Source organism: Etheostoma cragini, chromosome 14 (genome assembly GCF_013103735.1).
Source record: "Etheostoma cragini isolate CJK2018 chromosome 14, CSU_Ecrag_1.0, whole genome shotgun sequence".
Lineage (NCBI taxonomy): Eukaryota > Metazoa > Chordata > Actinopteri > Perciformes > Percidae > Etheostoma > Etheostoma cragini.
The window spans coordinates 16,604,245-16,630,218 of NC_048420.1; the positions used below are offsets into that span (position 1 = coordinate 16,604,245).

General features: G+C 41.2%; 2 protein-coding genes across 2 annotated transcripts in view; one reads left to right on the top strand and one right to left on the bottom strand.

The window, feature by feature from the left end:
* Positions 1–884: 884 nt before the first annotated feature.
* On the bottom strand, positions 885–16,256 carry chrna11 (cholinergic receptor, nicotinic, alpha 11). The gene is made up of 10 exons (XM_034891827.1): positions 15,959–16,256; positions 13,801–13,940; positions 13,335–13,379; positions 12,966–13,075; positions 12,792–12,871; positions 10,294–10,461; positions 10,009–10,203; positions 4,648–4,734; positions 3,244–3,353; positions 885–1,776 (listed from the first exon to the last, which is right to left on the bottom strand). The coding sequence occupies exons 1-10, from the start codon at positions 16,008–16,010 to the stop codon at positions 1,039–1,041; spliced, it is 1,725 nt and encodes a 574-aa protein (XP_034747718.1). The 5' UTR covers positions 16,011–16,256; the 3' UTR covers positions 885–1,038.
* Positions 16,257–20,323: 4,067 nt separating this feature from the next.
* LOC117957182 (small conductance calcium-activated potassium channel protein 1-like) overlaps positions 20,324–25,974 on the top strand; it is a 13,776-nt gene continuing 8,125 nt past the window's right edge. Inside the window, exons 1-8 of the mRNA XM_034892777.1 lie at positions 20,324–20,825; positions 21,233–22,139; positions 22,529–22,624; positions 23,238–23,537; positions 24,164–24,285; positions 24,784–24,925; positions 25,020–25,130; positions 25,912–25,970. Coding sequence (XP_034748668.1) covers positions 21,267–22,139; positions 22,529–22,624; positions 23,238–23,537; positions 24,164–24,285; positions 24,784–24,925; positions 25,020–25,130; positions 25,912–25,970 — 1,703 coding nt within the window. The 5' untranslated portion in view covers positions 20,324–20,825; positions 21,233–21,266. The remainder of the gene's footprint in view (positions 20,826–21,232; positions 22,140–22,528; positions 22,625–23,237; positions 23,538–24,163; positions 24,286–24,783; positions 24,926–25,019; positions 25,131–25,911; positions 25,971–25,974) is intronic.

A 25,974-nucleotide genomic window follows, 5' to 3' on the forward strand; every position in this document is an offset into this window, starting at 1 on the left:
CACTGTGGTGCAGCTACTGGGCATTGTTTCGCTGATGACCGGTTAATTCAGTTTCCCAGTCGCGATAAGCACTGCACACTGCCCGCTGCTGAGGAGTTTTTGATCTCTGCTGATTGTTGCAGATTGGCAATCGTCTCAAAGAGATAAGGCCTTGGAAATTTAAAGTGGTTTGCGAGTACAGAGGGTACTTCATCATTCATTTTTAAAGCGTATTAGTCTTAACGATTATCCAAGGTCTTTTAATTTGAAACTCAATAGATGGATGTGATCAAATAATAAATGAGATCCTCTTCTGTTCCTCTCCATCTTCTGATCTTCGGTCCGCTTCTGTGTATCTGAGCATCAAGCTGCTTACTCTGCCTGACTCTGCCAATGTCACAAGGGATAAACTCTCATCCTTTTACTGCTGCTCTTTGTTCTCTTTAGAAAGTCTCTTTCTCCTTTCCCTGCCCTCTTCTCACATCACTTTAAATGATGCAGTCCATTCTCAACATGTGGGAGTGAAGGATCTTTTTTCCTCAAGAAAATAAAACAGCCAAATATCTGTCTTATCTATCTGTGCATATCTATCTTATATATGTCTCTTTTCCCATCTTACTCTCTCAATCTCTTCCTTACTTTAAGAGCTTTCTTACTTGAGGTTGCATTAGACTGAAAATCTCTTTCTTTTTCTCTTTCTGGCTCTTTCTTTCCCCTAATTTTGGGAGGAAAGTATTTGAATTAACCACATGATCCATTTCACCTTGTTAAGAATCTGATGAAGCACCCTGCTCACCCTAATCTCATTTTGAACTCACTCTGTGCCTCCTTCCTCATCTGTTTTCTTCTTATATTTCAGTTACAAAACAAAACGTATTGCAAAGAAAACCATTTGTGTTTTTTTTTATATCCAAGTTCCTTGCAAGCACAAATCACAGAGCCCACAGTCTGCTGGAAATTGTGTTTCCTTGGATCCAATCCCACTCCATCCTTCATCCTATATTTAATTCCCCTCATCCTTTCCTTAACTCTTCTCTTCCTCCTTTTCCCTCTTTGCTTTTAAACAAAGTCCTTTGAAACAGCCTCCACAAAGTTGGGAGCAGACATAAGGATAGAGATGGTGCAAATGATGTTGAAAACACTGAAAGCCACTAGACACAGACGATCGATTACAGCGCCTGCAAACTTCCACTGGTCGGCCATACTCTCAGTCTCGTCCTGCTCCCGGAAACGGTCTGCCATGTAACGCACTTCCTCTAAGATGGCCTGAAGCTGGGGGTCTCCTATCCCCGCAGTTGAGCACCCTCCAAGCCCTCCAGTGCCACCTCCAAAGCCTCCACCACTGGAGACAGTGCTGGGGCAACCTACAGTATCCATATTGGGGGTAGGAGGTGGAGGGGAGCTGCAGAACTGAGATGGAAGGTGCGGAGGTGGGCTTCCTGCTACCCGCGGAGGCCCTGTGGAGATGTTATTCCTCTGGAGAGGCTCTGAGAGCAGTGAAGGGTCCTCCATGCTCTGGTAGCCCATGAAAAGAAGGTTCCCATTGTTGTTAGCGCTGGACTGGGCGTGGAGGTGAGGATGCCCCGCATGGAGGGGCCCTGTTTGGAGAGTAGCCAGGTTCTGTGGGTGCAACGGATGGAGGGTGGGGTCCGGAGGGTTTGGGATGCTCCCACTATGGGACCCCGAGGAGCAGCGCCGCAAGTGGGGGGCACATGGGGGGCGCTCTGGGTCGTCACTCTCTCCTGGCCGCTTCATACGCAAGAACCATGCTACCCACTGCAGCAAGACAAGCTGCACCTGTAGAGAGAAAATGAGATACACAGATATGTAAAGATGCAAGTGGAGGATATGAAGTAGCAGAGTGAAAGAGCAATAAAGCATACAAGGAATCAAAAAAGAAAATAATAAGAAAGCTGTCAAGCACTGAAGACCACCTACACATCTTGACCTTCACATAACACCGGTTAAGCTGGGTGAATAGCCTCATTTGTCATGGATTGATGTTGGTGCGGTTTCCAGCCTTGCATCTTGTTTCAAAATGCAGCTGCACTTGTATAAGTAGTATGAGATCCCCGCCAGGGACGCCTAGTTAAAAAGCCTAAGGCAAAGAAGAGTTTTAGCTTTAACTGTATTTTTCCGCAGAGGCTACTGACAAAGATAGCATTCCATTTAAACTGTGGAGTTATTGAGATTGACTTGCAGATTACAGTGTGAGGAGCCTCCAATAATGTCTCAGTAAACTGCAGCATTAAGTTAGTACGACTTTAAAGTTTGTTCTATTCAAATCTTGTTCCTACACTCTTGTATCTTCCACAACATATAAAAACAAAACTCTCTTGGAAATAGACTACTTGTCCCCTGAATGAGCATTTTATAACAGTATCCAGATGGGTGTTTGTCATCTAATGAGAAGCTAATGTCCAGATGACGGCTCAATTAGTCTCCACTGAGTGTGTTTACTGGCCAGGTAACAGTCCCTGTTGCTGGTGCTTTTGATGTTGTTTTTGTATGGGCTGCAATTATGAACTGTGCTGGTTTGATGCACTCATCTGAACCGCATCTATTAGCTTGTTAATTGGCCGTCGAAATGTCTGAACAGGCCATTCATCAACCGAACGTCCTTCAAGGTGTCGGTATCTGCGGCAGCTGAATCTCATGCAACTATTTGTACATACATCGATGAATATAGACCTGTCAATTTTTAAATGCTAAACAATGCCATGATATATTTCAAGTGTTCAATTAATATACAGAAAATGTTCTTGTTTGGCAAGAACGGCCATTCACTTAACCAATTGCAAATCATTTTCATGTCATGTCTTTGTTTTAGAACTTTTTTCCCATATTTCCCATTTTTTATGTGTTCACATTCAAACAAAACTTTTGTAAAAAGAATTAAGAATTAAACATAAGGCATGAAAAAGAAGAAGAAAGAATGAGTCAAATTGAATCCGCCTACATATCCAGAGCGCTTTGAAACACACTCCTGTTAAAGTCTGTGGCGAGGTATTTGATTAACACGCTCACGCAAACTGACACTGCCGGATGAGTCATAGCCGAGGAAGTCAGAGAATAAAAAGAGAAAGGAAACTGGCAGAATAGTACAGGTAGCACTGACAGATGGATGAAATGTTACTAAAAATGGCAGAGCATGATACAAATGCTGATGTGAAATAGAGATTAATAATAAGAATGTAGGGAACATGATATATATAACTGATAATGCACTGCAGCTTATGCTGAAGAGTTTGAGCTCAGCCTTACCCATTTTGGCATGTTTCCTCCATTTGGATCATGGTGATGATACTGCAGAACCACCACTGTGGCGATGACTGACATCCCAACTATGATCATTATACTGGCAAAGTACTGACCTGGGCGGAGTAGAGAATGGAACAGTGTTTTGGGTAATTTTACACACTGTAATTTTCATACTGGCCTATCGACAACCGCATTGGCCTTAGTAGGTTGTAGGTTCTGGTTTGGCACACAAATCAATAAAGTTCTCTTTGTTGGGAAAAAAAAACAAAGACAAAACGCTACACAGTTATCCCAAAAACACAAATTTGTGTTCAGTTCCTTCCCTGCTTTATTCAAAATGAACACACCTTTGTTAAATATCTTCATGCCAAACTGGGACCCACATGAATGCCTGCTAGTCGCAACATTGTTTTTTTTAAAATCAACAAACAGATTAGGACTGCATCAAGGTAGTTATTTTTAATTGAAAGAATTATGCTGAAAGCAGCACTCTGGTTATTATGACTACATTTTTTTCTAAAGTTTTTATGACCAGGATTTGTGTCTTTAGGCAAAGATGGCCATTCATCTGTCTCTGGCTGCAATCTTAGCTCACTATATAAAATATTTAGCAGTGTGCCCGCAATCAATTTAGCCAATCAAATTTTAAGGTGAGCAGATGGCTAGTTTTTTCTTATGAGCTTTTTTCTCTAGTATCACTGTGTAGTAATATGCTGTAATTGTGTTTGTTTTTCTTTATTTTGTGTAGTTTTTACTCATTCAAAGATGAGAGTCTTGGGATAGAGGCTGGGATATCCTGGACAGATTGTAAATACCTCTGTGACAAACCAGACATTTTTTGCCAACGTAGCAGGCTGTCATCAATGAATGACAATGTTGGTCGTACAGAATGAAATATTTCAACAGCTATTGGATGAATGCCATGATATGTTGTACTGACCCATGAAATTCATACCTAACAGATGAATTTTTTTTAAAATGTTTGCCTGGCTTTTTTGTCAGCAACAATTGCCATTAAACTTGGTACAAACATTCAAGTCCCCCTCTTGATAAAACTGTAATAACTTTGGAACTTTTCATTTAGAACCATCATCAGGTCGCAGTCTCAATTCATCCAGTATTTTGGTTTATGATTAATATTTATGATTTATAAATACTGCAAAACTAATGACCTTCCTGTTGACATTCAATCCACCTCAGCTCTACTTTGTGTTTAGTTGTAATTAGCATGTTATCATGCCATCACACAACAACTACCATAGCTCAACCAGAAGCTAGTTCTTACTGTACACTACTGAAAATTACTACTGACACTCAAATATTAATTGTCACTTTCAGATTGAAGGTTGTTCATTAAACACAATGTGAACCAATAGTGAAAACACACAAATACTGTCTGTCACATACCTATGAGAGGGACAGAGTCCGATGTGGCTGGCATGATCTCTGCGACCAGCAACATGAAAACAGTTAGAGACAGCAAGACTGTGATACCTGCAGATAGATAGATAGATAGATAGATAGATAGATAGATGAGAAGAGGTACTTTCTTGGGAGAAACTAAATTAATGTATTTTTTGTATTTTGATTAATGGTCGCACTGGATCAGATCACATTCGATTTATGTAAATGGACGGCTAATCCCCATACATTTAATTACTTTTTGACATTCTGTACCTGTACAGCAAAAAGCCATTTTTATTAAATTATCCAAAACCGCCTGTGTGCACGTGAACACATACCTCATGAGCTCCTGCTCTGAAACTCATCTCCATCTCCATTATCCACCTCCACACTATCTGTCTTACTTCTCCAATGGAAATTTAAGGAGTGCCTTGTTGGCGTAACTGTCCCCATACAGAAGCATTCTATTACACTCTGATGCCGAGAGATAAAATATGAATCCCCTTAAAGGATATTAAGAAAATTAAAATTCTTGTTTTATGTTACTTTCTTTCTCAGAAACAACACTTATTCTTTTTAAAAGCATGCACCTCTCAGGAGGACCAGACATTTGGTCCCTGTGTCTCCTACATCAAGTGAAATGACGAGTATATTCCTGGAAGGCAGTGTGTAAGCTCTCTCCCCCTAATCAATTCACTAGCCTTAATTACATCAATAGGTTAATTGGCCGTGTGTAAGGCTTGGCATTATTTTCTGTCAAGAAATGCTGCGTAATGCATCCTGTATTGAGGTTAAAAGCATGCTTTGACAATGCTGCCGCAGCTTCCCTCTAAGTTTCCTCCCACTCAGTCAGAATAGAGTCAAATAGTATTTAGAAAAAAGCATAAGCATTTATCTATTTTTTATTAAAAGTATGGGGTGGGATTTTTATTATTAATTATTATTAACATTGTTTTGGTGTGTTTGGTGATTGATCTGACTGGAACAAAGCCAGTGCATTGATGTGATGTCAGAAATAGGGCTAATTATTATTCAGTAATCAGATTTTTTTTCTCGATTAATTAATTGATTCTTTTTCACTATAAGATGTAGAAAAAAAGGGAGAAATGCCATTTTAATTTCAAAGAGCCCAATGTGACATAATAAAATAGTTTTTTTCGTCCATCTAAAAACCAAAGATATTTCATTTACAATCATGCAAAAAAGGAAGAGCATCAAATCCTTAAATTTAAAGATTTTTGGGGGGACCTTTTATTTGATAGTCACAGTGGATAGACAGCAAAATTGGAATAGAGATGTGGGATGACATGTAGCAAAGGGCCGCAGGCCACTGCAAAGGACTCAGCCTACATTCATCTCTACTATCTATACTATTTATCTGATTGATCTCATTTTGTTAATGTTAACGATGAATCCTCCAGGCGTGCTAAAGTCAGCGATGGCGTTCCACATGGCTAAGTGCTTGGACCAATTCTATTCACCTTATATATGCTTCCTCTAGGGAATAATAATAGGAAACATTTAATTAACTTTCACTGTAATGCAGCTGACACCCAATTATACCTATTATTCATGCCAGACGAAACCAGTCACTTAGCAAAACTTCAAGCATGCCTTAAAAATCATGGATGACCTTCAATTTTCTGATGTTAGACGAAAATGAAACCGAGGTTACTGTGCTGGGCCCTTAAACACCTACAAACCTCATTATCTAAAGATATTGCTACTCCGGATGCCATTGCCCTGGCCTCCAGCACAGCTGACAGAAATGTAGGAGTTATTTTTTATCAGGATATAACCTTTAACGCCCACTTAAAATAAACCTAAAGAACAGTCTTTTTTCATTGTCAAAATTAGGCACATCCTGTTTTAAAATAATGCTGAAAAACCAGGCATTTGTTACTTTCAGGCTGGACAATTTATTTCAATTAGAATTAGTTTTATTGGCCTGGTTTGCGCAAACAAAGAAGGAATTTGACTCTGGTTAATGCAGATATTTTGCTCAGCTCCAATGATCCTCTCTGCAGCCCTAATTGTCCTGGCCCTGTCCCGTTTGATGGCTAACCCAAACCAGACAGTGATGAAGGTGCAGCTGACAGACTGGATGATGGATTAGTTGAACGTAGTCATCAGCTCCCTCGGCAGATTAAACTTCCTTAGCTGTCCCAGGAAGTATAACCTCTGCTGGGCCTTTTTCTCTGTGAGGGAGGACATCTCCTAAAGTCCACTGTAGACAGATAGATAGATAGCCACAGTCGCCACAGTCTTCTTGGGGTTTAATTCCAGGTGGTTCCAACAGCACCATTGGACCAGCTGTTTCAACATCCTGGTTCAAACCAATGACGGTGGTGTCTACAGCAAACTTCATGAGTTTTACAGACAGGTTCTTTGAGGCGCATTCATTACTGTAGAGGGAGAAGAGCAGCGGGGAGAGGACACATTCCTGTGGAGCACCAGTGCTAATGGACCGGGTTTTGGATGTGACGCTCCCTTGTCTGACATGCTTCTGCCTGTAAATCCCAAAGCTGATGATCCACTGACAGGTAGAGGCAGGCACTGAGAAATTGATGCACTTGTGTCCTACTCCCCCTGATGTAGAAGTTCAGGGATGATGGTGTTGTCAATGTCAAGCTTAAGTTCACTTACAGGACCCAGGCATACATCTCGGGGGAGTCAAGGTGGTGCATGATGTAGTCCCATATTGACAGCATTATCCGCCAACCTGGTTGTCCTGTAGGCAAACTGAGGGGAGTCCAGCAGGGGTCCTGTTATATCCTTCAGGTGGCTCAACATGTCTTTCAAAAGATTTCATGACCACAGAAATCAGGGTGACAGGCCTGCAGTCATTTTATCCTGGAGTTTTTCTTGGGGACACAGCTCAAGGGACCAGTTTAAGATCTGCGTGAAGATTGACGCCAGCTTTTCAGCACAGTCGCAGGCAAGAGGGAAACACACCACCTGGAGCCTTCTTGATCATCTGCTTCAGAAAGAGCCGGCACACATCCTTCTCGCAGATCTTTAGCGCAGGTGGGGGGAAAAGGGATAGGTGTTGAGGGAAAACCTTTTGAGCGTGAGGGGTGTGATAATGGTTGCTTTTCAAACCTGCAGTAAAAGTCATTCAGGTCGTCAACCAGTCTGGGATTTTCTGCAGAGTGGGGGATGATCTCTTGTAATCCGTGATCTTTTGCAGGCATCTCCGAACTGATGCAGGGTCATTGGCTGAGGGGCTGTTCTTTAGTTATCACTGTAGCTTCTTTTGGCTGCTCTGATCTCCTTTGTCAGCTTGTCCCTGGCCCTTTACAGGCCCCACTACTTTAGGCCTCCTCTTTGGCTTGACACAGTTTTCTAAGATTAGGAGTGAGGTTTACTGTTGTATGTGTATAAGGTCTTGGTTTGCACACAGATGACCTTGCAAAAACTTGTGTAAGAAGTTACAGTGTCAGTGAGGTCATTGAGGTCTGTCAAGCAAGCCTGCAAGTCCATCTTTAATTCATTCTTGTCCATTTCTTTACAGTCTTTGCCACAGGTTTGGAGGTTTTTAATTTTTGCATGTAGGTTGGGATTAGATGGAGCAGACAGTGGTCTGTGATTCTCTGCGTCTGTTATCTGGTCGGCTAGCTGTTGTAGCGGGTCTGCTACGCAGGCTTGTGGTGGTATGTAAACACTGACCATAACCACCTCCCACGGAGAATTAAGGGGTTTGAAGTTTATGAAAGAGTCTCTAAGTGAGGGCTGTTAGTTTTCTTCAGCACTGTATTATCTGTCTCGAGATAACTGTTATGATTTCATAATATAAATAAAATTGAATTGAATTGAATTGAATTGAATCAAATTGAATTGAATTGAATTGAATTAAATACATAGGGTGCACACTCTTACTGGGTGAGCCAGAGGCTGCCGCCAAATCCTCACATTTGAGAAGATGGAACCAGAGAATATGTTTTTTTTTGCTTTAAAAATGACTGAGACCAATAATCAATTTTCAAAATAGTTGCCAATTACATTAATGTTGATTGTCTTGATTAATCGATTTCACCTTTCAGCTGTCTGATGAGGTGAACATTATCCATCTTGTGCTCTCAACAGTTTGTAACAGGAATTAAATGATAGTATTAAATGTGCAGTTGGTGCCACTGCTTTTTCTGTCTCTTTTCCAGTCTATTTTAGTGTAATTCGGTTGTCTCCCATCATTTCCCTCCTCATCAGTTCTCTCTCTCTCTTTTGTGCCATTCTATCTCATTCTTTTCAAATTCTTCTCTGTCTGCATTTCCTTTTTGCTACCTTCCCATAGCCGTCTGTCTCTGTTTCTCCTTGCATTTCTCATCTTTCTATTTCATCCTGGAATCCCACTCCTCTCTCAGCTCCACCCTCTCTCCCTTTGCCTCTTTCATCCCACCCCATACTGTCATCTTCAGCGCAACTGCTTCATTTTTTTGCCTTTATTCTAGCAAGGTTTTCTTGTTGTGAACGCTCAGTTTTATGCAGTCATACTGTATATACCTTTACATTCGCACCTTGGAGCATGAGAGCACCCAAGTTGAGGAAGAGATTCGATTTGTTCATGGACAATTCATTGGTAGCTTAGACGTTGAGGGAAGGGAGTGTGGTGGCCTTTTCAATGTATATTTTCTATCGGGTCCTTGATGAAAATCTATCAACTTTAAACATACTGCATAACTCTTCTCCTGTACATCTTTTTTTTTCACCTCACCAAACTTTTAAGGTTAGTGTCTAAGGTTGTTTTCACTTTTACAGAATATCATATTCCTAATTGCATACAGAAAATTGTGTTGTGTGAATGCATATCCATCCTTTGTCATAAAACATTTTTGGAATAGATTTTTGGAAAAGCTTGATCTTGTAATGTTTATGTCCATGTTCTCTAGCTCGCAGTCTTTTCTGCCTTTGTTGGCACTTTACCGCTACATGTAGAGCCGTGGAATAGGAAGCGGCCTCTAGCCCACCCAGTAAGAGTGTGTGCCCCATGTGGGCTGAGGCCTTTGCAGCAGCCCGGGTTTGAATCCAGCCTGTGGCCCTTTGCTGCGGTTAGCCCCAAAAATCCTTTAAAAAAAACACTTACGTGTTGTACATATTCATTTGGCGCATCCTCGTGCTCATACATGAAAGCAAACCAAACAGGGTCCATTTAAAAAAAATTCATAGTGCTCCTACTGGTCAAAAACTCCACAGGGTATCTTTAAGACTAAATACATGGAGCGTTGGAAACAACCTCCGGCACCAATTTAAAATTGAGATGTAAAAGTAACAAGCCCTCTATTCCTGTATCTTTTGTCCTTTTATCTTGTCCCATTACTGACTTTGTCCATGTATTTGCTCAATCATAGCTCTTTTTGATCCACTCACCCAGTGAGATCTTTTCCCCCGAGTCAGCTGGCAGCACAAAGATGAGCAGTGTCATCGAAGAAAGCAACACGCAGGGGATGAGCAGGTTCAGTGCATAGTAGAGCGTCCGCCGTCGTATTGTCACAACAAATGTCACATCTGGGTAGGGCTCCTTACAACACTCGTAGAAGGCTTCGCTTCTGCTGCCGGGAACTCCTGAAAGAACAGGGACAGAGAGAAAGTGACTCTATTGCTCTGCGACTGGATGTTATTGAAGATACCATGCAAAGGTTTCACTTTACTGACCAACTAAGTCCCACTCTCCATTGGGCATGTAGGCTGAAATATCAGCATCGTTCATTTGGAGATCCAGTAGCCAGCCATCGTACGTCCAGGAGCCAAACTTTAGCTCACACTTCTGGATGTCAAAAGGGAACCAGCGAACATCCACGTTGCATGTGCTCATAAAGATTCCTAAGAAAAAGACAAAAGAAGACAAAATAACAGGAGGCAGAGGGTTAAAGCTGCTTGTGTGTTGAAGAAAACCTATCTTGGATATCAACTCACTCTTCAAAAGAATCATTCATTTATTTCATATCTACTCAGCTTCAAGGACTGAGTTCTGAACTCAACCACTGTCTTACATTTTTATACAGAAATGGTGTGGAATTTGCTGCATCACAACCAGGAATGCACACTGCAATAGTTTTTTTTTTTTACATTGTGCAAGTCTATAGAGAGTTCACTATTTAGAAATTGAAATCCCATCAAAGAAATGTGTATAAAAAAAAACTTGTCAGCAGAATTGTCACCCACAGGTTTTAGATAGTCTGCAACCACAGTGACGCTGAAAAATGAAATTGTGTGGCCAGGTTGGATCTATGGTAGAGCTGGCTCACACGTACTGAGTGATTTATTCTCTGACGCAGAGGTCCAGGGTTTGAATCCAACTTCTGACAATTTCCTAGCTGTCCTATCAAATAAAGGCAGAAAAGCCCCCCCAAAAAAGAAAAATGAGATTGTGTACCGTGCCCTAATCACATTACCACTTTTATTATGCAAAATAAATTCACCGCCATGCACTTGCATGCATATGCGTAGGCACACGCAAGCACAACATCATAAAAACACACTTGTACGCTGGTGTTCACCCCCAAACAAAGAACCACAATGATTCTTGCAGTGGTCGTTGGATAACTCAAACCCTTAAGTAATAACTGAAATAAATGTATCAAGCCTTGTTGAGATGTTCAAATGCACGCAGAACCAAAATGTCAATGAAGCAGTACAGCTCTCAAAGACGTTCATTATGAGGCTGCCGACATGCAAATCAGCCTTCAGAGTGGAACGCAAGCAGAGTTTGGAGAACGGAGTTCAGCAGGTTGAAGGCTGGTTTCAAACCACAGGATCACACAAATAAATCATTTTAAGTATTAGCTATACATTCTTTTTATACACACCTACTGGCTCTTTTAAATCCAGTTACTGTTACCAAGTTCTTGCCGTTGCTTCATGGGGTTGATGTCTTTATAATTACTCCCGTTAAGAACTTCTGAGACACTAAACCTTAAATTATGCCAATGAGATAAAAGAAATTCTGACTGCCTTTGCATTGCACTGAACTACACAACTTCATGCACAGTATGTTTTTGTACCCTGCCTCTCACAGATATCCAGTAACCTTGAAGCAACGCTCACAAACACAACACCTGGAATTCTTTGCAGCTTAGAATAATCTCTCCCTCTCTCACGCAGCACAGCTCCCAAAATAAAATTCCATCATTCTGAAAATTGCTTCCCAAGAAGGCATTACAGGCCTAGAGACAAACTTTTTCCCATTTGCAAATGTCATCCAATCAAGATATGAGCTAGAAGCCTGTTACACCTTATCTCCTGTTATACCAATAAACCCAAACATAATACCTTTACCTCTGCAGCTATGAGAGGCTTTCTGCAAATGATGGTGTGCAGCAGACACGTGAGATCCTCGGTCTTTGAATTTGTTACTGTGTTTCAAGCTTCTGCTCAAGCCCACCACCCACAGACCTGTTGTCTTATTTACCGACAATACCAGCTCAAAACGACCTCAGGAATTGCAACCAGGCTCGTGTGAGGAAGTCAAACAAGCTGTTTTGCTGCTTCTTTTTTTACCATTTACTCCTTCTCTCCCTGCTCTTTTTCACATGGTATTTTGGTGTGAAACCTCTCTTCCTCATTAAAGCAGAGCTCTATCTTTTTATTCTTTCCCTAATTGGCTCTGATTCAGATCACTGCATTAGGGATCTGTATTTACATTCAGCATCAGCCTTATTAATAAACATGGGCACTAAATAGAATTGATAGGATGGCTTCCTGAGCTCGCAATCCTCGGCTTTTACTTCAGAAGGCCATTTCAACTCAACCTCCTCTAACACCTGGGATTTGATCTCAGCCCGCTGTAATCTGGTGTATAAAGAAGACTGAGAATATACAAAGTAAAGACCCGTGGAAACCCAAGAGGAGCCATTACTTTTACACTTGCACGGTTCTTGCTTTTGGGTTAAGACAAGAAAAGGAGGAAGCGAGCATCTCCTATTTATAGGTGTTACTCACAGCGCTGGGAATTTATAACAAGTGAGTAACCAGGGATGCTTTTTTATACTAATAAAATATTAATGTCAAATGTACAAACAGAAGAGACAAGCAGACATTGCAGAATGAGATGCTGCCGTGCAGTCGCACCTGAAGGAGATGAGGAAGTAATAGGAAAGGGATAATGAATAGTGAGAGCCTGAAGTAATGAAAATAAAAGAGGAGAGGCTCACCTGGAGGCAGATACTCAGCATAGCCACTGGAGTTCACCAGAACATTGGTCTTAAAGGTAGAGTCAAAATCGTCATCTGCACTGAGGAAGGACAGGGGAGGACGTGACAATACTAGGTGGAATAATAATGTGTGTGTATGAGGGGTGTGTTTTACGGTGTTTATGCGTGTTTTACCTGTTGTAGAGCAGGATGTCTGGTGTCCAGACCTGATCTGTGGTGAAGCGGAGGTTTTTCACTCCAGGATGTTCGCTCTGATTCCATTGGAGATAGTGGTCGAACCAACCCTTAAACACACAGACACGGACGCAGTCTGTATCCCAGTGGACTACAGTACAGGCAAGCTGCTTTATCTCCAATCCCATCAATTTAGATGTAATAGAATTCAAATAGATCATCAACATAAATTAAATAATTCCATGGCAAAAAGGTGAGCTATTCCCGAAAGACATAACTGTAATTTACAAAATGAAGACCATGTAATCTAGTTCAGATAAAAAATCAACTGAACCTAAAATTCCAGCAAATTCATTATTACGTTCTTACCATCCGTAGCCAAATGTTAGAGGTGAGCACCTGGTTCTTCTCATCCTGCAAAAGTTTTAAAGCATTTTTAGTACATTTATCATTTGCTCTGTAAATAACATGGCAAAGAGAAGAAGATTATTTTAGATTCGTATTAAAGATTAGAAATGTTACAATGTCACCTACAAATTTACAGATATTGGGAAAAAAGGCCTTCTGTTAAAAATGTTATTAATAATAATAATGGTTATCTCACAGTTACAGGCATAAATATATATACAAGGCATCACTCTGCACCAAATGATGACTGAATTTCAGGCTCATTTACAATAACAAAACAAAACTAGAGGTTGCTCATCCTTTTTGCTCTGAAAGAAAAGAGCTTAATCAGGCATATTAAAAAAAAAACATAATATATTTTAAAATTAGACAGCCCAATGAATGATGAGAATAGGGTTGAAACAGACTTGCGTCTGTAGACACCTACCACATCCATGATCTGTATCAAACTGAGGGAGAAGACAACGGTGAGAGGGTGGGAGTCGTTGCCCACCGGCCGCTCCATCCGATTGTAGTCCTTCAGGAGGTTCTTCAGCAGGGTCCTCTGGTGAGGACCCTGCATCGACACTGGAAAGGCCAAAAAATATGACTTTCAAATCTTGGAAAACAAGCCACACTCCACACTCCAATAATTCCTCTTTATGTTCAAGTTTAGGTCTCCTATTGATTATGTCTGTGAAGAGAATAAAAATGAGGAAAACCAACAAAAACCCTTCAATAAGGAATCCAATGAGAGTTTTGGGAAAGGAATACACTCAGGCATGAACAGATGCTGAAAAAAAAGAACAAATGTTGCTGATCAATTCAGAAAGTTTAGCCCTCAGGACCTTAAATTCCCTTATCTATAAATACCCAAAGAGCAAGACTAAAAAAAAAATGATGGAGGAAAGATAGAAAGGGGATTTGATGATGAAATTAGCAGAAATTAAAAATGATCTTCTCATCACCATTAGTCACAGTTATCTTGGCTTTTATGGTTATGAAAAATTGTCATTAACATTTAAATATTTAACATTAATATCAGAAGATACAACAGAAAGATTCACAGAGAGTGTGCAGAACAGTCAGTAAACAAAAGGTATTATAATTAGAAATAGCAGGAAACCTTATCAGGGCATAATTGACACTATTGTATAATTAGGTTTGTTTGAAATGCTCAGACGAAATACACATAAAATTTTGAATATATTTGGGAACTCATTGAATGGACTTGGAGGGAGTGTAAAGCAGACTGTACTGTTAACCACAAATGTGTAGACCAATTTAAAAAGGATGTAACGGATGTTGTGTTACAGTAGCTGTAGTCCAGCTTCTCCTATGTTTCCCAGTCCATCAGTGTTCCATCATAACACAGTCCAACTTTCTCCTCTTACATTTTATCTAATATTCTTGCTGAGGTCCTGAAGTTTCTAAATTTACCATTTATACCATGCTGAAGTACAGGGAATTATTATAAAACGATGTTCAAAACATCTAGGATTTCTCCAGTCAGTGCAATAGTGAAGCAAATAAAGAACTGGGTCAAAGATTCATATGTTTGCTTAGATTTTGCTAAGTCTGGTGTTAGAAGTGCTAGAAAAGCAGATAAATACATACTGTGAGACAGTATGTGTGTCTTTTGTCTCTCACTTTGAAGCTCATATATGGAGATATCAGGGTTCAGGGGGCTTTGAAGCTAAGAACATAACAGGTTTAAGCCCCAGTGGAGCAGCGGCAGTGTTCATGCACTCATGTTATAAAAAGACGGTTTCAGTAGAAGCAAGGTGATGGAAAGCCCTGGATGCTTTCTCAAATCTTACGTCTTTATAAATGTAGTCAGTAGCAGTCGCCTATAGTCTGAAATGTTTTTCTTTTTCTCTTCTCTTTGCTGGACTTTCTGGTACAAACCCTTCCTCTTGAAAACACAAACAAACAGAAAAGCATTTCACTGCTGGTACTTCTGCCTGTAGGGAAAGTTCTCCTCGGCTCTGTCATCAACAATCAGACTTAATATTTACTTTTGCTGCTGGAAGCCCTGTCAGCTCAGCTGCAGTAACGCATCCACATCATAACGGAGGTGGGGGGGGGGGGGGGGGGGGGGGGGGGGGGGGGGGGGGCAAGATGGAAAAGCCAATCCATATGTGCAATTCAATTGATCTGTGACCTGTTTTCTGTTGGGGTAACATCTGTCATGCACGCAAATTTGGAACAAGTCTTGTGGAATGAGGGGGGAAAGCTATGAGATCCTATAAATGCTCAGATTCCTCTACTGTTTCTGTTATCTGTCTCGCTACTCAGAATCAATCTGCCTGTTTAAACATCTCATATAGAGACATTCACCCCTAAGTTGACTCAGCATGTGTATCCTCAAAAAATAAGAACACAGTTATGAAAAATCAGGGGAGCCAGATTCTCACTTTTTTTTCTCCACGGGGTCTTTTTTATACTTTGAATTATATTTATTCCAGCATATACTTCACAGATCAAGCATCATTAAAACCGACTCCAATTAAAATCCCAATAAAATCACACTTTGAGACTAAAGTGCCGCTGCTGCAATTCTGATCCCCGAAAACAAAAAGAAAAACAGAGGCGCTCAAGCTTACCGTGGATCAAAGCCGAGAATCCAGAGAGCAGCAGAGCCAACGAGTGCCACATCCTGGTGGTGAGGAGCAGGAGAAAAGAGGAGGCAGAAAAAAGGAGAAGCTCCGGATGTTAAAGGAGGAGGAGGGAGGAGAGGGAGGATGGACTCAGAAAGGTGCTGGAAATCCGCCGGTCTGCATCCAGTCGGCATCAGAGGGAAGGATTGTGAGCGTGTGCTGGAAGAGATGGAAGCTGAGAGAGGGAGTGGAAGAGGAGGAGGAGGAGGAGAGGAGATGGTGACTGTGGGCTGTCTCTCTCTGTCTCCTTGTCTCTCTGGGAGGTCGGACTAAAATGGAGATCACAAGAGAGAAGAATAATAGTGATGGGAGTGAAAGGGGTTGAAGATAGAACAGGAGGTGGAGGAGGGAGAGGTTTAAATTGGTCTGTTGCCATGAGTTGACCTTTTTAAAGACACCTGAAACAGATGATGTGCACGCTTTAAAACATGGAGACATGGTAAGGTAAACCGTGACAAGGAAAAGGAATCCAGATAGGAAAAAGTGAAAGAGTAGCTCATAAATAAAAAAGAAGGGGAGCCTTTAAATGCAAACAAGTGGGGAATATTTTAGATATGCTTTTGCCACTTAGTGCCTGTTTTTGTGCACAAGTAAAATTGTAAAAGATGAATTACTGTTCCAAACCCTATTCATTTAAAACATATCACTGTTTTTCATTACCTTTCCATACCTCCTCGGGTGTGGGTATGTGTGTGCGTGCGTGCGTGTGTGCGTGTGTGCGTGTGTGCGTGTGTGCGTGCGTGCGTGCTTGCGCGTGTGTGCTCCCCCATTCCGCTTTGAATCATAGAGGATTCAACGCTAACCCCCAGCGAAAGTGCTGGGCTTTGCAGGAGGGCACCGGGAATGTGCATAGTTAAACTCTACTTCTCATTTGTCCTCACGAAATGCTGATGCAAGGGCAGAGGCAGCGAGAAACCGAAAGACTGGGAGAGAGTGAGGGGGGGGAGCAAGAGAGGAGGAAGAAAGAGTTGGACTGTATAATAGATTACCCTATTACTTCTACTGCCCTTCGGAATTACCCCTCTCCTAGGCAGCCTGTCACACATCCAGAGTGCTCCCGAGCTGCAGATTCATGCTCGGCTGCACATGGAAAGGATGGAGAATGGCCCTCTGAGGCGAAAAGAAGGATGAAAACTGCATCAAGCATGGAGGACCTAAAATGCATCAGCAATGTATCATCAGAGGAGATGCATCCTGTTGCTGCTGCTGCTGCTGCTGCTGCATCCCGGCTATATTGCTGATTAAACGTGTGCGAAATGGACTTACAGTTCATCTTGTGAAAGAAGAGAAAAAAGCTCCTTGTGCTGTTATGCGCCAAGCACCAGTCTGACACAGTGCCTGAAAACAAAATTCATTAGGCTTCATAAAAATACAGATTGGAGGCACTGAGGCGTGGGTGACACCTGGTGGGTTTCTTTTCCAACTGCATGCTGGCTGGGGCTCAGCAACACCAGCAGGAGTGAAGTGATGGTGTTAATTAACGAGGAAGAAACTGGGCGAAATGAAACGAGAAGATAATGAAAGCCAATGCTGAAAAAATACTACTTAGGAAACAATACAGGCAGATGAATGAAAACACTGAGCAAGTGTGTGGATTAGCAGTGCTGATGACAGTTGGAGGAAGAGAATAAGGATTGTGACCATCATGTGGACAGTAATATGGTGCCACACACCACTCTGTGCATATTTGCTGATCCTTATGATTCTAACTGCACAGCAATGGTGATGTGCCATGGCTCTGACCTGGCATGACTACAGCTCCTCCCTCTCTGTGCTAAATGCCGTCCCTGACAATGCAGCCATCAAGGCTGCTGTGCTGTGTGTTTTAAATTACTTGGCTGATTTGATCAGGCCCTCGCTTACGCTGACACGTCCCCTCCACTCATTAGGGTGTTATCGACAAAACCGGCATACATCCACTTGCCTGTGACTTCTGATTTGTCAGAGTGGTCTTTTTGTCTTGAATGGAGTTGAGTAGATGAAGTTTTCTTCTAATAGACAATTACATACTGCCCCAGCCAGTTCTGTAGCAGTTAGACCAAAGTAGACTGTTGTCCAATAAACCTTTATGGTGTGAAACCTTAAAAGAGTAACGTTTCCCTTCCTCATTGCAATTCTATAACATTGTAGATGAGGCAGAACCAGATATATTGTCTTTTGTTCTGCACATTCTTTTTCTTGTCAAAGCCTGCCGTCTACATTATCCACAATGAGTATAACCAAAATGTCTGGGGTTTGTTGCACACTAGTAACCCTGTCTTTCACTCCCCCATTTCTACACTGATGAATAAAGGAAAAAATGAAATGGTGTAATTAGTTATGGTTTTAGTGGATTATGCGTCAGACTAGCTATTTCTTGGCCAAACGCAGTGACTTCCTAGAGTCTTTGCTGGTTGCCTGGCAACCTCACAATAACAATTTCATAGATTCATAGTAGCTTCAAATGAGGAATTGGACTTGAAGGATTTTCTGTAGATTGTACTGCATTATGTAGTTGTTTTCCACTAACAGGACTTATTTGAGAACAATTGTTCCTGGATGGTTTTGTTAAATTCAAACAGATGTAGGCCTACTTCAAAAATAGGTTTGGGTGGTTCAAAATAAATGCAAAGCGATGGAAATGATTGGAATACTGTGTTTTGAATTAGTAGTCTGAATTTGTAATAGCCAAGTGCAAAATGGAAGAATTTCAAATTCAACCTTTGTACCCATTTATGGGTTAAGATGAAAAAGTGCTTGTTAAAGATTATTATGAAAGGTTCATTCTAATTTTATGTTCTTTATTTCTGGTCATGGATAGTTTTCCTTGCCATTATCTCTTGAGGCATAAAACAATTTTCTTTTCTAACTCTTGGCGAATAAGCACATTTCGCAAAATGTTAAACTATTCCTTAAACCATTATCGTAACTTTTGACCTTTAAACACAAACATGACTTACTGCTGTTTGCATCCTTAAGGAAATTGCTTATCTTTGGACCAATGCGTCTTAACAGATCAGACTGAAGCAATTAATACCAGAAGTTGAAACTGACACGCACTAAAGATTTAGGGCATAAAGCAGATTTGCCATTTACCAGCAAAAGCAATTAGTGGACTAAAAATATTCCAGTTTAATTTTACTTTCTTAGCAGCCAGAGGATGATTTGCAGTAGCAGAGACTAATTGAAAATGCACTGGCTACCAGCCACAGAGGCTAGAAGAATTGACATACTTAGCTACCAGCTACAGCCGCCAGGATTTATAAGTACTTGGCCGGAGGTTTGAATTAATTTGAAGCCTTGCAGATGTTCATATATCCTTTCAGCGTCTTGTTGTTAAAAGGATACCTTAATTTAAGAACTTCATAGTCTTTATCACCACAGCAGATCAGAGTCTTGCTTCAGCAGACCAAATAGTCATATGTTAGGATTTAGTTCTCTGCAAGGATGTGAGATATGGTCTGTATTTTCCAGCTACCGTCCGCAAGGGTTTGTAGTGTTTACAGTCAAGCACTGTGGCACACACAGTTGGGAGCTTCCTACTTGCAGAATGTAAAAACAAAATATCTCGACAGCAGCATCTGGCTAAGTCTCAGAGTAGACCATAGTAGTTTTTGCATAATTAATCTGTTTTACATCCTGATCAGAATTTGCTCTCCCACCTGTGCACAGCCACATCTCCTTTCTACCCCCGTCTCCCTCTATACATGTTGTCTTCAGATTAGATAATGCCTTTCTTTATCCCGCTACTATCCGGATGCGCTCTGCCCACGCCTTTGCTCCTAAGGTCTTTCCATTTGGAGGGAGCTCTAATATGTGTAGACCCATCTGTCACAAGGATTTGGATGATGCTGAATGTCATTGTTATGACTTTAATGCTTAATACTCTACCCCAGTCTGTGCATATTGTTCGCTTAAGGAGTGACATATTTGATTCATAAGCTCATAAGTATCAGATTTCTGTCTCACTTGATTAATCTGTAGCACTAATCTGCTGAATTGATTTTGAGGACCGTTATTCTTTTTTGTAGATTAGATTTATTTAAAAGAAATAAAATTTGTATCTCGCACTTGCAATTCTCTTATGACAATAATGACAGCAATTGTTGATATTACAAATGAAGAGTGATTTAATAGCCTTTCTTATCAGACTGATTATTTGACACCAGGGCACCGATGTATAAGCAAATGCTCCCAACACACACAAACACACACACACACACACACACACACACACACACACGTAAGGAGGAGGATATCTGCCAATCGTGTCTAAAAAACAGACAGATGACTCATTCTTTGCCTCTGCTCCATGCAACATCTGCAATTTAGAGACTTTGCAGTCACTAAGCCCCTCCAGCTTTAAGGAAGATGCCCTGATGGACAATTGTATGCAGACGAACAACGGGAATAAATGCTTGAAAATGTATCGGAAATCCACCGGGTATTTACCTCGTATGTCGTCACATGCAAAAGAAGTTCATAACCTCTGCTTGAATCTATGGGAGGGGCTTTGTAATGCTGAAGCTGACGTTTCTGCATGCAGAGCAGGGACATTTTTTATGTTTTGATCTGATCACGCTAAAACCCATTGCTGTTGCAGCTTGATTAGTGTTTCTAGTTTAACTTCAAATTTTGAACGTCTTCTTAATAAAAGTAGTGTTTAAGTCCAAGTTGCAACAGGATTTTATTTGGAGGATCTCTTTGGGACTCAGGCAGGTGTAACCTTCAGGACCACACAAAGATTGAATACTATAATTTTCCAGATAAAACAGTTGTCAAAAGGGTTAAGGCCTTCTCTTCTTCTTCCCAGACTGGAAACCCTGACTAAAAGGTAAGAATAAAAAGAGCTGTGTGGAAAGGATTTTAACATTTTTGAGCAATGTACTTTGGGAATAAATCTTAATTAATGTGATTTACAACAAACAGTTGTGATTGGCCAAATTATTTTGTTGCTCTATAAATTTTCCATAATTTTAAAATCATATGATTGACTGATAAATACAAAATAATAAAATTAAGAATAATTAACGAGCATGAGCTAAATTATTTTACAGGTATAAAAAAAGTTGGAAATCTTCTCTGATGACAAAGTTACTAATTAATTATTTTTGTTTTATTTCACAATGCTTTTCTCGTCTGTTAAACCTCTATTATTGTCCTCCTTCTTTGTCCCTCTCTCTCTCTTTCTCTCTCTCTCTCTCACACTCTCTGTCTTTTCTGTTTAAACATCTTGAAAAGATTCGGTGAATCATCACCTGTAAACCCTCTCACCATGGAGCACTCCCCCTCTATGAACTTGTCAGTGGTGGATGGAGACGATGTGGCGGACCAGCGCCCCCTCCTCCCACCAAGGATTGCTTCTCTACCTCAGGCCTGCTCTGCACAGTGTGGGATACACCACACAGTCCAAACAACAACTGATCACACCGTGTGGCTGGACCGAACCCAGGCCATGGCCACCACACCTTTATACAACGGCCACCTCTATGTCAAACCTTCACCTCGCTCCAACAGGAAAAAAGACAAAGGCAAAGAGAAGAATTGTGAGAAAAGGTCAGAGAGGATCAGACAACATCCAGCACACAAGGAGTGTAATCACCAGTGCAAAGCCAAAACCACAGAAGCTAAAAGACTCCAGGAGAAAGTCACCTCTCTCCTTGACGTCCACATTTCTCCCTGTGGGTCACCCTCTAAGGCCCCCTGCAGGTCACACTTAGACATCAAGGAGGGCAAAGTGCAACGCAAGTCAGGCAACATTTCTTTGGAGATGCACAACCGCCAGAGTCTCCCAGAGATCATCATCACCAGCAAAGATGACGACTTCCAGTCACACAATGAGATCTTCCAGCATCGCCAGGACCTTAGTGAGGCTAAAGGCCTTCTGCCAGGAGCCGAAAGTCCAAGTCCAAACCCCAATACCAATTCCCAGACCAGCCCAAAACACGAGAACGCCAAGCAGGATGCCAAGGATGATGCCAAGGATGACTCGTACTGGAAAACCCACAACATTGGCTGGCGGCTGGTCCACAGGAGGGCTCTGTTTTTGAGGAGGCAGCAGCTGAACGACTGCGCCCTGGCGGTGGGGATTTTTGGGATGTTGCTGATGGTGATGGAGACAGAACTCTCCTGGAGCGTCTACAGCAAGGTCAGAAAGACCAGATTGAGGCCCTGAGAAATCCATTGAAAAATGGGAATGTAAATGTTTTGCAAGATTTAAAAAAAAGATAATTTTTTTTGAGTGATGAAATTATACTGCCCACTTAATTTTTCTCCCTTTTTTCCCACATGATCTTTATCATTTGGCCATCCTGGAAAATCTGTTGAGTTAGTATGAGAATTGATCTCTCACCAACTGCAGGAAAATGCACAGAACACCCATAAGATTATGTTCATTCCATATTGCAAATGGATTGTCTGAACTTATGTAAGATTGAACAGTTACAGAGGATCACTGATGCCTTTTAATAGATCATAATGGAGCTTGAAAATGATCTTGTGTTTGCGTGTGTTTATATGTATGTGTGTTTCCCACAGAGCTCTGTCTACTCCCTTGCTCTCAAGTCTATCATCAGTATTTCTACGATCATCCTGTTGGGCCTCATCATAGCGTACCACTGCTGTGAGATTCAGGTAACGTATCTGTTTATAATTATGTAATCAGGTTTTGTTTTTTGGTTTCCTCCAAGGATATTCTCTCAAATTTATGGATTTGCTGTGAGTCTGTGGAAAAAATGCAGTCCACATTTGCAATAAAGGAATCACCTACCGCGTTTTTGTTATCTGGATAGTCATTTCACAGGGAAGTGACCTCTGGTGGCCTTCAAAAATTGAACAAAGTCCACTTAAGCTCACTCATCATAGGCTATTGCACTGTGAGCAACCAAAAATTTGTTTTATTTTGAGTATTTTTTAGAGATGTGCAATATTTTACAAGGGGGAAGTAAAATTTTAAAAGAAAGTCAGGAAAAATCAAAATCATTGTGTGAAACTGAAATTTATTTTGTCTTTTACCATTGACTGGCTCATGATGGGCGATTTTGAAAGAGCAGAAGAATCAGAGTTCCCTCTGGAGCCACAAAGGTTGCATGACAACATTTTCCAGATATGCAGTGGTACTTCCTAAACAATCAAACAAAATAAGATCCCATTTAAGGCCCCATTTAATCATCTTGTTACCTTCCAGATATATCTTCAATCCCCTAGTGAGATGCTTATTTGCACTCCACTTTCCACTCTCTGGTAGCTCTACGTTCACGACATTGGTGCAGAGGATTGGCGGATTGCCATGACATCAAACCGTTTGGCTCTGGTAGCCCTAGAGCTGGCAGCGGTGGCCATTCATCCCTATCCGGTGGGTCTGATGGAGTACCTCCAGCAGACCTTCCAGCAGTCCACAACTCCCCTGACTAATTCGGAGACGGAGCTGGAGATCATCCTGGCTCTTCCCATGTTCCTTAGGCTCTACCTCTTGGGCCGGTCCATGATGCTGCACAGTCGCCTCTTTACTGACACCGCATCTCGCAGCATTGGAGCGCTCAACAAGGTGGGAGGTCACCCGTGGGCGTCTGTTATGATGAGATCATTATACTTTTAATTGAAAGAAGCTTTGCACTGTCTATTTTGATATGATTTTAAAAACTGGGCATTAGTCTGCTTAGGGACATTGTTCATTAAATAATGATGTCTACATTTTAGACAGTATTTTTGGGCTGAGCTTCCCTTATAAACATTTCATGCACATTTGTTTATGTCTTATGTCTAGGTGGGCCGAGGGGTCTGTAGAGGTGTGACAATTGAGGTGTGACTATCAGAGTTTTGCCCCCATGAATCCCAGTGGTTTTCACATTATGTCATGTTATGCTATGTTATTATGTTATGTCCCTGACTAGCTCTCCTTTGCTTGTCTGGTTTCTTTTCCACAGTTGATAATATGCACCCAGCTAATCCCCTCCCTTATATATGCTATTTAAGAGTGATGAAAATGACCTTTGTCTTTCCACCGCAATGCCAAACCTTCTATCCATGTATCAAGCCAGATTGCGAACAAGTTTTCTTATCCCTCATGTCCTCTCTGTTATGTAATCGTAATCTGACATGTGCTATCCTAAATAGTTGGGCAAAGTACCGTCAAAATCGTGACGCAAATGTGTTCCATTTTTTGATCTTTAGATACACTTCAACACCCGGTTTGTGGGGAAAACACTAATGACCAACTACCCCGGGACTGTGCTGATGATTTTCAGCGTCTCTCTGTGGATTGTGGCAGCGTGGGGCTTACATGTTTGTGAGAGGTGTGTGATGATGTATCTGTCTACTGCTCCATCTGTAGTGGTGTCTTTAGTGCCTACATAAGGCCGACATAAAGTACATTTAATCATCATCCAACTATTGTCAGATACACAGTTTAAATCTAATGTTTCTACTGCAGCAACGAATCAAATGCTCTGTTTAGAGATAGAGATCAAATAACATTTGATCTTAAAGGAGAATTCCTTGAAATGACATTTTGAGCATGTTTAGAAGCTACACAGCACCGATTGATGTTGAAATCGATCAGAATTCTCCTTTAACTTGATATTGATGATGTACCTTTAAAATTGAATGTTGGTGTTTTAATACAAAAATGCATTGTAATCTAGAAGTGGGTAAGGAAAGAAATAATCAGTAACGTGAAAGTTGAACAGAAATTGATTATTCACCTACAGCAGTCAGATGAGTTCAGCAAAGCAGCATTTAAGTCCAGGAAAAAACAAAAAGTAAGCTACATTATATCCCTTTTATTCCTACAGACACCACAACTACAGGGACCTGAGTAGCAACTACATGGAGGCCTTGTGGATGGTCTCTGTCACTTTCTTGTCCATCGGTTATGGAGACGTGGTGCCTCACACCTACTGTGGTCGCAGCATCTGCCTCCTCACTGGGATAATGGTGAGCCAGAAGGTTGATAGATTTCTCTATAACAAGCAGAAGTCAGATCTTGACTGTAAAACATAAGAAAAAAGTCTAATTCTGACTCTCACAGGGAGCTGGCTGCACAGTCCTTGTCGTAGCAGTGGTTGCCAGGAAGCTGGAGTTGACCAGAGCAGAGAAACATGTTCACAACTTCATGATGGACTCCCATATCTCCAAGAGGGTAAACACCAACCTTTCCCTCAGTGTGGCTTTATTTCACATATTAATGTTAATTAAATAGGCCCAAACGCGAGAAATATTCTGTACAGTCAGACTATGAAATTGTCTTTCATATTTGTATTGTAACAGCTTAGTATGCCATTTTATATATAGAAAACATATGAGGGTGGCAGTAGCTCAGTCCGTAGGGAGTTGGGTTGTGAACCGGGGGGCCGCTGGTTTAATTCACCGTAGGGAGTGTGAATTGGTAGCCGGAGAGAGGTCTTTTCACCTACCGGGCACTGCTAGGTGCTCTTGAGCAAGGCACTGTACCCCCCTACCCACCCCCCAACCAAACCGCTCAGGGTGCTGGTCCAGGACTGGCAGCCCTGACATCTCTCCAATTGTGCATGAATAGGTGCATGTGTGTGTATGTCAGGCCTGTGTGTAGTGATTACTAAAAGTGTAAATTGTAATTTCCCGACTGGGGATCAATAAACAGGATAAATTAATTTTTCCATCAGAAAACACATATCAACTCATTGTTTACAGAATACTCTAGAAGCATGTTAGTTTTTAGAAAAGCCTGAAACCAGACAACCTTTATTGGAAAACAGCTGAATTATGTCACCCCACAAGCCAATTTACTCAAGTATTAGGACAAATCTGGTGAAAAGTTAGGTATTACACCAAATTACTGTACTACCCTGGGTTAAACACATTATGTTGCTCTTGTTCAGAACATACAGCACTTTCAGGTCATGTGCCTAAAAATAAAATGATTTTCTACATCCTTTCACTAGATAAAAATTGCTGCAGCAAATGTGCTGAGAGAGACTTGGCTTATCTACAAACACACTAAGCTG

What these genes read in the sequence shown, in the direction of transcription:
- chrna11 (XM_034891827.1), bottom strand. Translation starts at nt 16,010, where the DNA reads ATGTGGCACTCGTTGGCTCTGCTGCTCTCTGGATTCTCGGCTTTGATC. An exon ending in TGATACAGATCATGGATGTG is followed by an intron (nt 13,380 to 13,800) that starts GTAGGTGTCTAC and finishes AAACTTTTGCAG; the next exon opens with GATGAGAAGAACCAGGTGCT. An exon ending in TGGAGAGTGGGACTTAGTTG is followed by an intron (nt 10,204 to 10,293) that starts GTCAGTAAAGTG and finishes CTGTTCTTTCAG; the next exon opens with GAGTTCCCGGCAGCAGAAGC.